General features: G+C 34.1%; 1 protein-coding gene across 2 annotated transcripts in view; it reads right to left on the reverse strand.

The window, feature by feature from the left end:
• Positions 1-610: 610 nt before the first annotated feature.
• Positions 611-13,401, reverse strand: part of DYNC2I1 (dynein 2 intermediate chain 1) — a 30,560-nt gene continuing 17,769 nt past the window's right edge. For both annotated transcript variants that reach the window (XM_027450450.3, XM_021266586.4), the window contains exons 12-24: positions 12,776-12,887; positions 12,309-12,403; positions 11,849-11,978; positions 10,781-10,953; positions 10,199-10,361; positions 7,379-7,492; positions 6,449-6,510; positions 5,321-5,372; positions 3,900-3,960; positions 3,548-3,644; positions 3,150-3,281; positions 1,992-2,215; positions 611-866 (exon numbers count right to left, since the gene is read on the reverse strand). In XM_027450450.3, coding sequence (XP_027306251.1) covers positions 695-866; positions 1,992-2,215; positions 3,150-3,281; positions 3,548-3,644; positions 3,900-3,960; positions 5,321-5,372; positions 6,449-6,510; positions 7,379-7,492; positions 10,199-10,361; positions 10,781-10,953; positions 11,849-11,978; positions 12,309-12,403; positions 12,776-12,887 — 1,587 coding nt within the window. In that variant the 3' untranslated portion in view covers positions 611-694. The remainder of the gene's footprint in view (positions 867-1,991; positions 2,216-3,149; positions 3,282-3,547; positions 3,645-3,899; positions 3,961-5,320; positions 5,373-6,448; positions 6,511-7,378; positions 7,493-10,198; positions 10,362-10,780; positions 10,954-11,848; positions 11,979-12,308; positions 12,404-12,775; positions 12,888-13,401) is intronic.

Genomic DNA, 13,401 nt, shown 5'->3' on the forward strand with positions numbered 1-13,401 from the left:
ATCCTCTGCCTCACTACAAGAGCTTTGAAATGATTTACAGCATTAAACAGGTCAGTGTTTTCTGTTTTACATCAGAAATCACATTAGAATTTCAGTAAGTGTCATAAGCACATTACTTCTAGTGTTTGATCCAAACTATATATCAGGACAACTTGAGCTTTCAGGTATTCTTTTTGTAGTGCCCCAGGGGCAAAATCAGGAGTCAAATCATTTTTTTCATGAAATGGAAATTTGTTTACCTGATGTTTCAAGGTAGATATAAGAAATCTTTACCAAGCATTAGTGTTGTAAAGGCCCAGAGATACAAGTTGCAATACATTCATGTTGCTTACACAGGAGCACAGTTTTATGCTATCCAGAGAAAGGTTTGCTATTATTTATTTCTGAGTAGAATTATGAAAAACAGTAGTATAATTTATAGGAATATATTTCCAATATTTTTTTTGAAAATATACATATTTAGAATTCTTTCAATAAGGAAAGAATTTCATCATTTTTTTGAGCACTATAAGCAAAATTTGGTTCTGTCATTTTTTAAGATAAAATATATTTTTTCATCTGAAACAATATACAGATTTTCTTTAAAATATATACAAGTTATACACAAATACAAAACTATACTACAAATCTTTTAATTGCGGTAAAAAAAATCATAAATATTTTGCAGTAATAAACCCACACAGATATCCTGCTTCTAAAAGGACTGCAACAAAATCAAATTTAGCTTTTCAGATTCCTCAGGCTGAGGTAATGCCCACTTCTTCTTTACACATTGAACATCTATCTGTCCAGAGTCCTCGGCCAGCACAACTCCTAACAATCCATTTGTTTTTTCTGGTTCTCCAAGCAGAGCCATAGTTACAACTCTGAAATCAAAAGAAGGGAGGAGGGTAAGTGGGTTGAGACAAAATTAATAGAAAATGGTCTTTTCAAATGTGTTTTTAGCAAGTTACTTATAGTTAACTGATTCTTCCTTTTCTGCTTATCGTCATAGTGTACTTCTCCCTTTCAAGTCCCAGCATTTAGCTTTTAACCAGTCACAACCATTTAATGTTTTAATAAGAGGAAGTTCTGCCCCTGTTCACAGATTCCATCATCATTTTCTAATCATGACTCAAAGTTATTTCAAGCTTGTAAAAATGAACTGGATACTTTTTATTGTATTTCCTAAACTGTACAGTATAACAACTTAAAAAATGTATTACTTTCTCCCAAAACTAGCAACACTTCGCTACAGCTTGCAAAACAGCAACGACAATTTTTACTTAGAAGGATTGTCACCAAGACTAACTTAAGCCTAGGGAAGACAGACGCTCCCAGCAAGGCACCCAGCAGGGAGAAAGGAAAATCCTCAATTCAGAAAGGTTAATTGAGAAACTTCAATTCTCAATCGATCTACAGGATACTCAGTTTTCTACACTGACTACAGGAACAGCATTGTGTGACTGCCGTGTTGTTAGTCTTGGTGAATATATGCTAGCCAAAAATGTTGTTTACTTTGTGACAATAAACATAATATATTTATATTGGTAAACACATGGTAATATAGGCATTTTAAAATATTCTCCAACATATCTTGAACATTTATGGGGTTGATCCTGATTCAGAAAAGTTATCTTGTTGATCCTGATTCAGAAAAGTTATCTTTGAACTTAAGCAGTCCAGTGATTTTAGTGGGAACAAAATTTTTCTCTACATATAAACAGCAAGTTGTCCACATACAGACATCCATCCATCCCGCTGATAACACCATTTCTGAGTTTGATTTATACTAACATTATTTCTTGTCAGATTATATAAAATAATACATAATCTGAAATTACACTTGCTGTGGTGTCTCTGTCAAGCAATTAAAAAAATACAGTTAGAAAAGCAAATTGTAATTCACATTTTATGTTAAGCAAAAAATTCCCCACCCCAAATGCTAACCAAAATGTCAATGATAATATTATTAATATTTTGTTAAAAATACAGTAGTGTAATGTACTCACTTCTCTGATGGAATAGTTTGCTTTGCCACAGGCAACAGATCATTTTCCAGGAGATCCCAAATATAAATATTAGACAATGCATCCAGGACAAAAAACACTGCGGGTCTTGTTAAAGCCCACTGCAGGGCAATAATTGGCTGGCCATTTGTGCTGTCATTCCACTGCATGAGGGGATACTCTGATGTCATTTGGTGTAATCTAATACTTCCATCTGAACAGCCAACCTGTATCATAGGGAAAAAAAAATATTTCCTGGGAGGAAGACAAACTAAGCAGGATAGAAACTACAAATCAATTATTGAAAACACCAGGCAGAAAAATACTAAAAATACTAACCTGTAGGAGTCAGTATCATACTAAATAAATGCATTTGGAAAAAAGGAAAGAACTTCCACAGTGTAAGTGAAAGTTCAGACTCCGCACATGGTGACACAAAATACATATCCAATAGCCAAACACGTTTATTTTATACCTCAGGCAATCCCAATGTAAACCATAGCATATTTAGACATTATTTAAGAGAGGATCAAGTACAAGTATATGCAGGTCTAGGTGTTTAGAAAATCCTACCAGAGCTAGAGCCAATTTATGTTGAATTAACTTTGAAAAGGCAGACGATTAAAATACTGTGTGTCAATTTGAACTGCAGAGGCTAGATGTGAAGATAACTGTTCACATGTAGGATGCATATGCTGCCAGGCATACACCGAGAGCTTGTCAGCAGGCTGGCTGCAAAACCATGAAGTGGAGAGGGAAGTATGGCATGGAATACCCACAGCTGCTCCACAGACATTTCTTTCACAGATATCTTGTCTCCAAAATGATTATGTCACTAAGAGATATGTGATAACAGTGAGAAACAGCTGAAGTTTAACTCACAGCAGAAAACCTGCTAGCAATGCTGAATTTCAGTAAATCAGAGTAAGTTACAAAGTTAATGGCTGCAGCGAGACTAACATTTGTTTCTGTGAGCCAGATCCTCTATCTTTCACGTATCCAAAGTCACATCAGGACATAATATGTTTGTTACCCTTCATTTCAGTTTGGAATTAGTGTGGTAAATCAACAATCACATCTAGTTAAATACATCAAATTGGAAAATTTTCCTCCATAGGTAATTAAAAATGAAACTTATATTAATTTAAAGTGTTTTCATACCAAAAAAAGTGACTTTCCAAAAGGGAAGAAATCAATTGCATTGACACGTATTGATCTTATTCCACTCTCCTGGGGTCTGAATAGCTTTGGAAGAACTTTTAAATCATGTCTTGTACCATGGCCTATCAGACCCTACAAAAAACACAAGGAAAAAGAATTAAAACAAACAAACAAACAAAAAACACAACTACATTATCAATATTAGAAATTCATAATTCAAAAGTTAAAACTTAAATATTTCACACAGCAGCTACATTAAAAGGTCCTTAATAGCTAATAAAAGACTGTAGCAGTATTTTCAAATTACAAATTTTACATATAGTTTTCTGGTAAAAATCCAAGTAAATGGGACAGCATCCGGAAAAAAATAATGAGATGAATTGTAGCATATTACTCACAATGTTTGTTCCAACAATGAAATGATTAGGATCAGAAGACAGAAATTTAATAGTCAGAGTTTGGGGTGTTCTCAGACGCACATCTTTTGGGAAAAGGCTATGAAAAACATAAAGGTAAAAGGAAACAAAAATGTACAGGAATTTTCTCCTGAAGACATGCAACTACATTACAGAAACTCTTGATAGTTCTAGGAAAAGTGTGCATTAAAAAAATATATATATATCATTAAATAGATAACAGTAACTTAACAAAGTATAGGAAAAATTAGCTTTATAAGATACATGTATATCACATGCGTAAAATAAAAATTAGCTTTATGAGACACACAAGCCCAAAGGCTTGTTTTCTTACCTGCTATTCAATTCCATAGTAGAACTATGTACTAACTTCACTTTCCCTCCAGGAATTAAACCTAAAATTGTATAAAATAATTATTTAAATTGAATTAAGAACTTTGCATTAAGAAAGCGCTATCAGCAAATTAAAACCTAAGCTAACCTTAGGTTTTAACCTTTTAACCTAAATGTAAGGATACTGCACAGTAAAATTGCTTCTTGCAGAAATAGCTTTGATACATAAGAATCCTAAATCATTTGAACTCTTTATTTCAGAATTCAAATCTAAAGAGTTGAAATATTTGAAAGAAATCAAAGAAAGAGGACAGATAAAGTGAAATATGTGAACTCAATTATGTTTCAGTTCTTCAGTACGCACATAAGATCATGCAATATCACTATATAAAACCTAATTCTATCAATGGTGAAAATGCACATTTATGTCACTTGGATCCTTAACCATGAACTATGGTAATAAGAAATGGTAATAATGCTTCCATAAAGTTATTCCATGCTACTTGTTAGTAGAGAATAGCATAATGATTAAAATTATGAAAACCCAAGAACTCTTTGCAGATGAAAAGAAAACGAATGCTGGCAAAAGCAAAGTTGTGTCCAACACATCACCACAGCCTAGCTTTAAAATACACCTCTCCGCAGACATACATATCCAAATCTGGTAACTCAACATAGACAGACAAGGCACAGGAGATTATAAAATATAAAACTGATTAATAATTCTAGTTTGTTAGCATTGCTTCATTGTTTATATTTGCATTCAAAAATGGATCTGGATTTTATTGACAGCCTTTTCCAGATAAGTAGGTCCAAGTTTGTTCCAAGAACAAAAAAGAACAAAAGTTATTCAGATGACTCAACAAAGATTGAGTGCACTTGCTCCTTACCATTTTGACAGAATCTTTTTTCTAATAATGTACCTTAATCAGAAGAGAATTTCCAGGATAATTATCAAAATGGAGATGTATGTAACAAAAACATTATAAGAAATTTGGTTAAAACTGAAAAAAGAACAAGTGTACCAAGTATGACATAAAATCTTGTACTCCTTAAAAAAAAAATTAAAAATAAAAAAAAAGAAGCTGTTGAGGATACAGGTATCTGCTTTGATGTTCTAAGAAATGTGGTTGCCTGTGGTAGGCAGCAATTGCCAGTGCAGAATTAGCAGATAAGCTAATTATTAGCAGATAAGCTAATAATTAGCAATCTTTGCTGCAATCTGAATCAGATTGCAGCTCATGATACCTAACCTACAATCCAAAATAGGAGATATATGTCCTATTCAGGATGGATCTTTTTCTCAACAATTTTGTCCTCTTCTAGACCATTTGATGTCAACACTAATTCTTCCTCCTCCTTAGGAACTTCATCATCTCAAAATCCATGCACTTCATCCTATCTCTACTATACAGTACTTACCTAAATCAGTTTGTGAACCAGATAAATCCACTTTCTTTAATTCTACAACTACCTGAAAAGTCAATATTCAACATTAATAAAAAAATAAGTATTTACCAGACTTTAAAGTTTTTTTTTAACTACCTGTAATAATGTATGACATACCCATCTAAATATTCCTTTAGAGTTAAGTCTAACATTACAATGATTGCAGGTAGACTCTCTATCCTCTGTCAACGTCTGCAATGCTAAAAACAGTTGCATGTGCCTGATGGAAATTCCCTACTGGAAGCAGAAAATGGGAAGTCACCCTCTATACTTAATTGCTTGCTGACATCATGTTGGTTTGATTGGCAACCAAAAAAAAAACAGCCTAAATCCCCCAAGTATGGAATTATAACATATTTCCTGTGTTTTTCACCACCTTTCCATGAACTCCAATTGAAAGTCTGTTTGGCTCAAACCCACTGCTACTAAAGTTACTTAGAGCTTTAAGGGACTTAACTAGTGCTACAGAAGGGAAATACTTTTATCCCCTTAATATTCACGTATCTATTCAGTTCCTCAAGCAAGATAACTTATATGTGAAAAACAGGTTTGGGGGTACCTGGGCCAAAGCTTCATTAGAAAAACAGAAGACTGAAAACATCCGATAGAAAGAAGAGCTGTCAGGACAGTATTTAAGAGCAGCAGACCTGGTGCTTACCTGCCTGTCATATTTTAGGCAGGGTTATCTTATCCACAGATTTTCACATTTTGCCTCTTGAACATTTATTTAATATAATTACAAATATGACTTCTCACAGTACAGTCTCTGAAACCACTGTGATTCAAATAAAATAAAGTAGATGGGTGGAAGAGGACCATGGTCCATTATTTAATTATTAGAAATATTTGAACATGCTGAACTACCATTTGCATGTTTTCATGAATTCATGCACCTGTTAACAGTTTCGCCTAAAGAAAACATCCTGGCATTAGGGAGTCAGGTCAAAGATTTTGAAGAGAATTCCAATAGCATGGCTAGTTTTGCTGTACTTTTCAGGGAGGAAATTCTCATCGGAAATCCAAGATTTGTGTTGCTGTATTTCAAGAAGTATTTTATTATTCCAACATGTAACACCCTCTTTTCATACATATATTACTCACCCACATATTGAGGATTCCATTTTCATCCATTGAAGCTATCTGAAATGGAGGGCCTGACATTTCTATGGAAGGAACAGTAACAGTAACAACTCATATTCACACGCTGACCTTCATCCTGAGCGATATCAAAGGTTTTTAAACATTTGCTAGATTAATATGTTCTCTAAAAGTTTTGTGTTCCTCTTAGCTACATAAAGCACCCTAATTCTACCAAATAAGAAAAAGGCATGAAACTAGCGTGTTCAATTTCACCTACAGGAAAGGCAGATGATCTCTGTCTACGTCTTTTAAAGTATCTAGATTTTGCATGGACTTTGGAATAGAACTTAAGATGTAATACATGTAAATGAAATCTAGTAAAACCTGCAATGTGTAGAACATTTCTTTGGACAATTATGGTTTTCAAAATGAAAATCTGCAATGGCATTAATGACCTTTCCTCTAGCACACTGCCTAAGAATTTGGAGGCATGAGTATGAAAATTTCTTTGCAAAGGTTGGTCATAAGAAAATTTAGGCAAAAGACACAGCAAGACCCGTCAATGACAGTCACACATTTTATGTGCTGTCAGATACACACAAATTGCTGCACAGATAATAGATAGGGTTTCTGGACATTACAGTAGGACTAGGACTTTTCTAAAGGTAGTTTTTGAGTGGTAACTTGTTTTATCATGGAAGAAGAAAATATCTTAAAAAGAGACTTTTTAACAAACAAGAACACTTATCAGATGTGACACTGCACTGAATGAACATTTAATGAAAATGAGAACAGCAAGTAAATGTGAATGTTATTTATAATTGATACTACATAGAACTTAGAAGCCAGAATGCAACTATAAACTGGAATTTGGCTATGATATATTTGTCTTACTGGATACTAAAGAAAGATTGAGATTGAGACCGATCCCTCGCACAGCACTTTACATACCCTCCTGATAAGAAAGGCTTGAGAGTCCATACTTCTGATCAGTGCAGAGAGAGGTTGAGACAGGTTCCACTGCTACTATAGGAGAGGTGTGGTTTACTGAGTTTAGAACACCATCTGCAATAAAGAATAATTAAAAGTAAACAATATACTATTTTCATGAAAAACAACAAAACCCTACTCACTTACTAGCTTATAGGAGAATGATGATTACAAAAATGTGCAAGTAATGAACTTCATGAGTTTGTTTGTAAAAGTCTCAAGTACATATTGCAAACTCTTTCCTAAATTAACAAACCACTACTAGACAAATCAATGTTTCACCTTCTGTTTCTACTTTTCATTTTCCAAATTACTGCCGCATCATTTATGCCACTGTACAATGCATTTCATTAAAATTTGCCATTTCAGAGCTAGCATGAAGACAGCTATGTTAATTTCATGCTCCACCAGTAACAGAGGAAAAACTAAATCACTGCTTAATAACAGGAAAGACAAAATTGAAGGAAAATGGCTTTTATAAAGTGTTATTTAACAGACAGTAGTTATCCTGAAACAAACAGTTCACCATGAAAAAGTATGCATTTACCCTTTAATAACATTTTAAAATAAATGTGTATTTAGAGCTATTTCAATATGTATTCTTTGTCAGTTACTCCTGACTTCTGGATTTGCACACTGAGGTTAATCTTATTTAAGCCTAAAGGAATAACGCTTCCTAAGAATACAGCATTAAAATCTGCTTACTTATTTAAGCAACTACATGATATTGTAAACATGCATATGACAACTAGCCCACTGAGCAACACAAGACCAAATGTCTTCAATCTACTAAAAGAAATTTAATGTCCATCAACAATCAGCTAATTTTTGCTTTAACATGACTACTGCAATTAAATATGTTTGTGAACAGAAGTTCTGTGCATGTACGTGTTTGTGTGTCCTTGTGTCCCATGTGTGTTCTTTTGTCTCCTCAACCAAAGAAAAGGAAACTTAAATAAATAGAGGGTCTCATTTTGCAATCATAAAATTATTTAAAAAAAAAAAAAAGGAAGAAAAAAAGACAAAAATCACACCTTTATTGTTATATGTAATTCTTCATTCAAGGGCACAAGTAAAATGGCACCAATTTACAAATAAGATTGAGATGAATCAAGGGTCAAATTGGTGGAATGTACACCTCATTCCCAGTCTCTCAACATACAACTACATATATATTGAAAACTTCAGTAAGATTAATGACTTGCTCCTCTATTTAAATTTGCACTGAAAAGCAATGATAATAAGCATAAAGACCCATTTATTTCCATCAGATTCATAAACTGAGAATCTCATACACCAATTCCATGCAGAGTTTTTAGGATTGGGTCTACTAGCATGTCAGTCACATGCTGTAAATAAAGTTATGTAGCTTTTGAATTTGTCACCTACGGATTATAAAGAAAAAGTTTAGAAAAACTTTTGGATCATAGACTAAGGGACCAGAGGTGTAGAAAAAAGGAAATACAATAACAAGAAAATGTCAACAGATGAAAGGTCACCCACAAACACTTTTGAAAAATAAATTTTCTTCTGGCTTCCCAATATGTAAGTAACTCTAACTTAGCTTGTATCTAAATAATGAAACAAATGACTACCACATTATTTTTTCTTCCTGTGGTGCTATATTAGGAACCTTGAAGGATCATGCCATGACTCTCAATTGGCACCAATGTTAGAGATTTTACTCATATGACAAGTCAGATGACAGAAAAGTGTATGGCAAAGTTTTGGTCCAACATGAGATTAATACCAGAGAGCTACCAGGCCACAAAGTTTAGTCACAGCTTCAGAATCCCTTCAACAGAAGGCTAGAAGTAATGGACTTTTGACTATAGGAGTTAGAATTCAACTTAGTCCATTACATAAGTTACCTCTGACACTCAGCCTACACTACTTGTTTGCAATGGTGTGATTCCCCAAAATTACTCGTACATGTATATCCTAAACAAATACTAGGTTATACATGGCTGCAATAATTGATAAATTGCCAATAAACAAGCGTAAACCTGATTCAACATTTAGATTATCTACATAGAATTCAGAAGTGATAAAGTTACACGGGTAATTTTCAGAAATGCACAAGGGTTAGCTTCAAAGCAAAGATTGAGATAATGGTATCTACATATAAATCAGCTGTAAAAGATCTGTAAGCGAACTAAATCTAATCTATACGATCTATCCAGTTAACCATACACAGATATCTACATTAGGGTGAGATGAATAGCTTTCTAGATCCTATGGAGTAGCATTGCACTGATTTTAACAGAAGTTATGCATGTATATGCTTTACATATCTCACATGAAGAAACATCAACGTTAAGGTGACAATTTGCACAGATTGTGACCTTTAAATGGTGTTTGAAAAAACTATGTGCTTTACAGTCTTAAATTACTTAGATTTTTTTAAATCAAAATTAATATGTAGGTTTAAATGTAGACTAAAAAAAGAAACAGACTATATTAAGGCAAATAATGATGAAAATTGGTATATCTAGTGGTTTCGGATGAGGTAGTAGATGAGTATTGCATTTTAACATTACAACACCCATTGGGTTCTATATCTGGTTCATCTCCCAATTCTCATTGCTCGATGCATATTTTAACTGGCTAACATTTCTTTACAGCTATTATTGATTAGTATCTTTTACTAGTCTAAATATCATATCTGAACTGCCTAAACTAGACGACTGAGAATCAGTGTTAGTAGAATTTGTAGTGGAATCGTTTCACTGCCCACAAAGTGACTAATCAGAATGCATTCAGTCTCAGAATGATACTAACCAGTGGAAAAAGTCGGAACTCTAAATGTCCAGTCAGTTTCACCAAATGTCATATGAGGGTGAATTCTTGAGTCTTCTCGAAGATCCCACACCAACAATGAACCATCTATTGTTCCAGCAAAAACTAATGTTGTTCTACTGGGGCTAAAGCAGCAACATGACACCTGTTGAGTAGGAAAAATACACATGATTGATATTATGAAAAAGACTAATTTTTGATAAGCTTGAAATATGTTCTTCCTAGGCATGCCAAACCAGGAAAAAAAACAACAGATTTCAGGTGTTTGCTGTAGAAGGACGATTTACTCAAAAGAGTAGCAAGAAGTCCTGACAACATCTGATCCGTGAAATGGAGTCAACATTAAAACAACAACAAAAATAAAACTTTCTCTAAATTCTAGTGTTAGAGCATAAAATTGAATGAGGTTAGTACTCTGCGCACTAGGCTTAAATGTGTTTATAGAAGATGCCATATCTTGCAGCAAGACAAATATATATGTATGTGTATATACATGCATACACACACAAATAATAAAGTAATTTACTCAATAATGGGTGACTACACAATGTTTTTAAGACATACCTCTGAGTCACATATTAAAACTTTCTGAGGGCTGGATGGCTGCCAGACATTCCAAACACATATGATGCTCTTTCTTTTCAGTAAAGCAACATCTGCTTTTTCAGGTAATCCATGAACAGAAAGTAGTGCCTGCCTCTGAACCTGAGACACATACAGGCAGGATATTTTCCGGTCTAAACCATTGAAAAAAAATCAAGAAAACAAAGGAACAAATAAAAAAGTAAATTCATTGCAGATGAAAAACCATAATTAGCTGCTATAGCAACAACCAAAGAACCTAATACATAATTATGAAGAATATTTCTGTTAACAGTAGATTGCTTTTGAAGCTATACAAGAAAAGAGGAGGGACTGCAGAATGAATCCAACAAAATTAGAAGTAAAGTAGAAAGTAAAAAGGAATAGATTCAGGAAGTGAATAGTCTGATTATTCTGGGCATAAGCAAGCCAATAAAGAAGTCTGACCTGATGTCACTATATACACAGAAAATTAAGCTAAGTCTCCAATAGGAAACAGCACAGGCCAGGCTTCTGGTTCATCTCATGTGTTCATGTTAGGATATGTATGTTTTCGTATTATAATAGATCTTCCTCACACAATTACAGATGTGTTATTTTTCGTTTCTCTTTTCATCTGAACTGCCACTTTTTATATGGGAAAGATACAGCTGCGGTTCAGATATATCAGGCGATATTCAAAGCCCCATTCGATCGCCTTGCTTTATTTGTAACTTTGGCCATATTTTCAGCCTGAGAAACCTAGGTGATACTTTGTGGGATGGATCTTCAGCAACCAGGGCAAGAAAATATATGCAGGACACCCTGATATCATGCTAATCACTGGCTATACTTCTGATTCCACAGCAGCTAGGATGCTCTGATGTAACCCATTTGAAACCATTCTGCACCAAGTTACAGCAAGATTAGAACAATTAAAACAGAAGTGAGCTTTATGTCATATACCCTGATATGTGCTGTTTGCAGTTCAGTTATGACGAAGAGCATGGTAGTTAGTGTAAGGAAGAGTTCACACTATATACTAAAAGGTGTATAATAAAGTTCCCTTACCATGGAGGAATGGCTGGTTAGTATTTAACTGGAAACAGCTATCACTAATAGACAGACTGGTTTGTCGAGATCTTAGTTTCCACCTGGGCTGTGTTGCAACTTGATCTTCCTCTAGCAAAACAGCAATCACCTTTCAAACATAATTACATTTACAGAAGTAAAAGGGTCGTCTTATCTTTCAGCTTTGCTACTTCTAGCTTTCAAAAGTATGTGGATGAATTTAATAAACCTTTATCAACTTTTTTTATTAATTTTATACTTTTGCAAATACAGCTTAACACAGACATAAAAGTTGCATAGCTCTGGTTCCATGCCTTTGAAGAGATATAAATCTCACTGATAATGAGTATTATTTAGGTAATTTATTTAAATTAGTCAGAACAACTACTGTGAGTGATCTATCACATGGTATAGTACACTTGCACACAACTCACAAAAGATATGAAGTACATAAGTGTACCTGGCCAGCAGACCGAAGGAAATTTGCTAATCTTTGTGAATCAATTTTAGGTGTCAGAACTGCATTGGCTGACATCTCCTGGCTTTTTATGGGACCTAAGAAAAAACACAACAAAAAACAAACTTGAAGCTTGATTCAAAATGGAATCGATTAAGAAAACCATGAGAAAAATGTAATTTTTAAACAAGAGGAGAGTGAAGGAATCAACCCCTCTTCAGCAATTACAGTACTGAATAACATGTTCTGATGGGGAATCATACCCACTGCCAACAGAAACAGAAATCCAGGAGGAGGAAACTATTTCTGCCACTTATTCCCCACCCTCTTCCACCAGGGGATTCAGAGTGCCAAACTGCAAGCTGATACAACACAGCCTGCCATGATACAAATTCTGACATTAGGAGGATTCAAAAGAGAAAGCTTATGTGCATACATCCATAATTGACTAAGATTAAAACATTCTTTACCTCCAGATACAAGGGCACCTTCTCCTGGATGCTGTGTCCACTTCTCCAATGTCTCAACTTCCTCAGTCTGAACATCTCTCTCAAGATTGTCCTCATTACACTGAACATATGCCTAAAGTATAAAGACATAACAATATGGGTAAAGACAAAGTGATATGGGTAACACAGTGAAGAATGACAGCACATAACTGAACAGAATTTAAATACTTATTTTAAAATTGATGTGCTCAACCTCTTCTATTTGTAAATTCAGACCTAAGCATGCTGACACAGTGTATCCATTCTGTGAATGCATATTTAACCACATTTTGCACAAGAGTACTAGCCCTACTGAAAAAATACACAACTTCTCCCATTACATGTAAAGACAAAACCTAGAGTACCAGGGACAGTGAGCCACAAACATACAGAAACTTCTTTATAAAATCGGGAAGGCAAACAAGAAATTCCTTTTCTAATACAGAAAGGAAATGGTGTATCTAGCCCAAAAAACTTTGATATTATTGCTTTATTGAAATGATTTCACATGAAACATAACTATTTATTAATAAGCTATCCTATTAGTTTAGTAGCTTTGTTTTGCAAAGAAAACTGTTTTCCAAAACAATAAAAAGCACTTATGGGAT

Source organism: Anas platyrhynchos, chromosome 2, assembly GCF_047663525.1.
Source record: "Anas platyrhynchos isolate ZD024472 breed Pekin duck chromosome 2, IASCAAS_PekinDuck_T2T, whole genome shotgun sequence".
Lineage (NCBI taxonomy): Eukaryota > Metazoa > Chordata > Aves > Anseriformes > Anatidae > Anas > Anas platyrhynchos.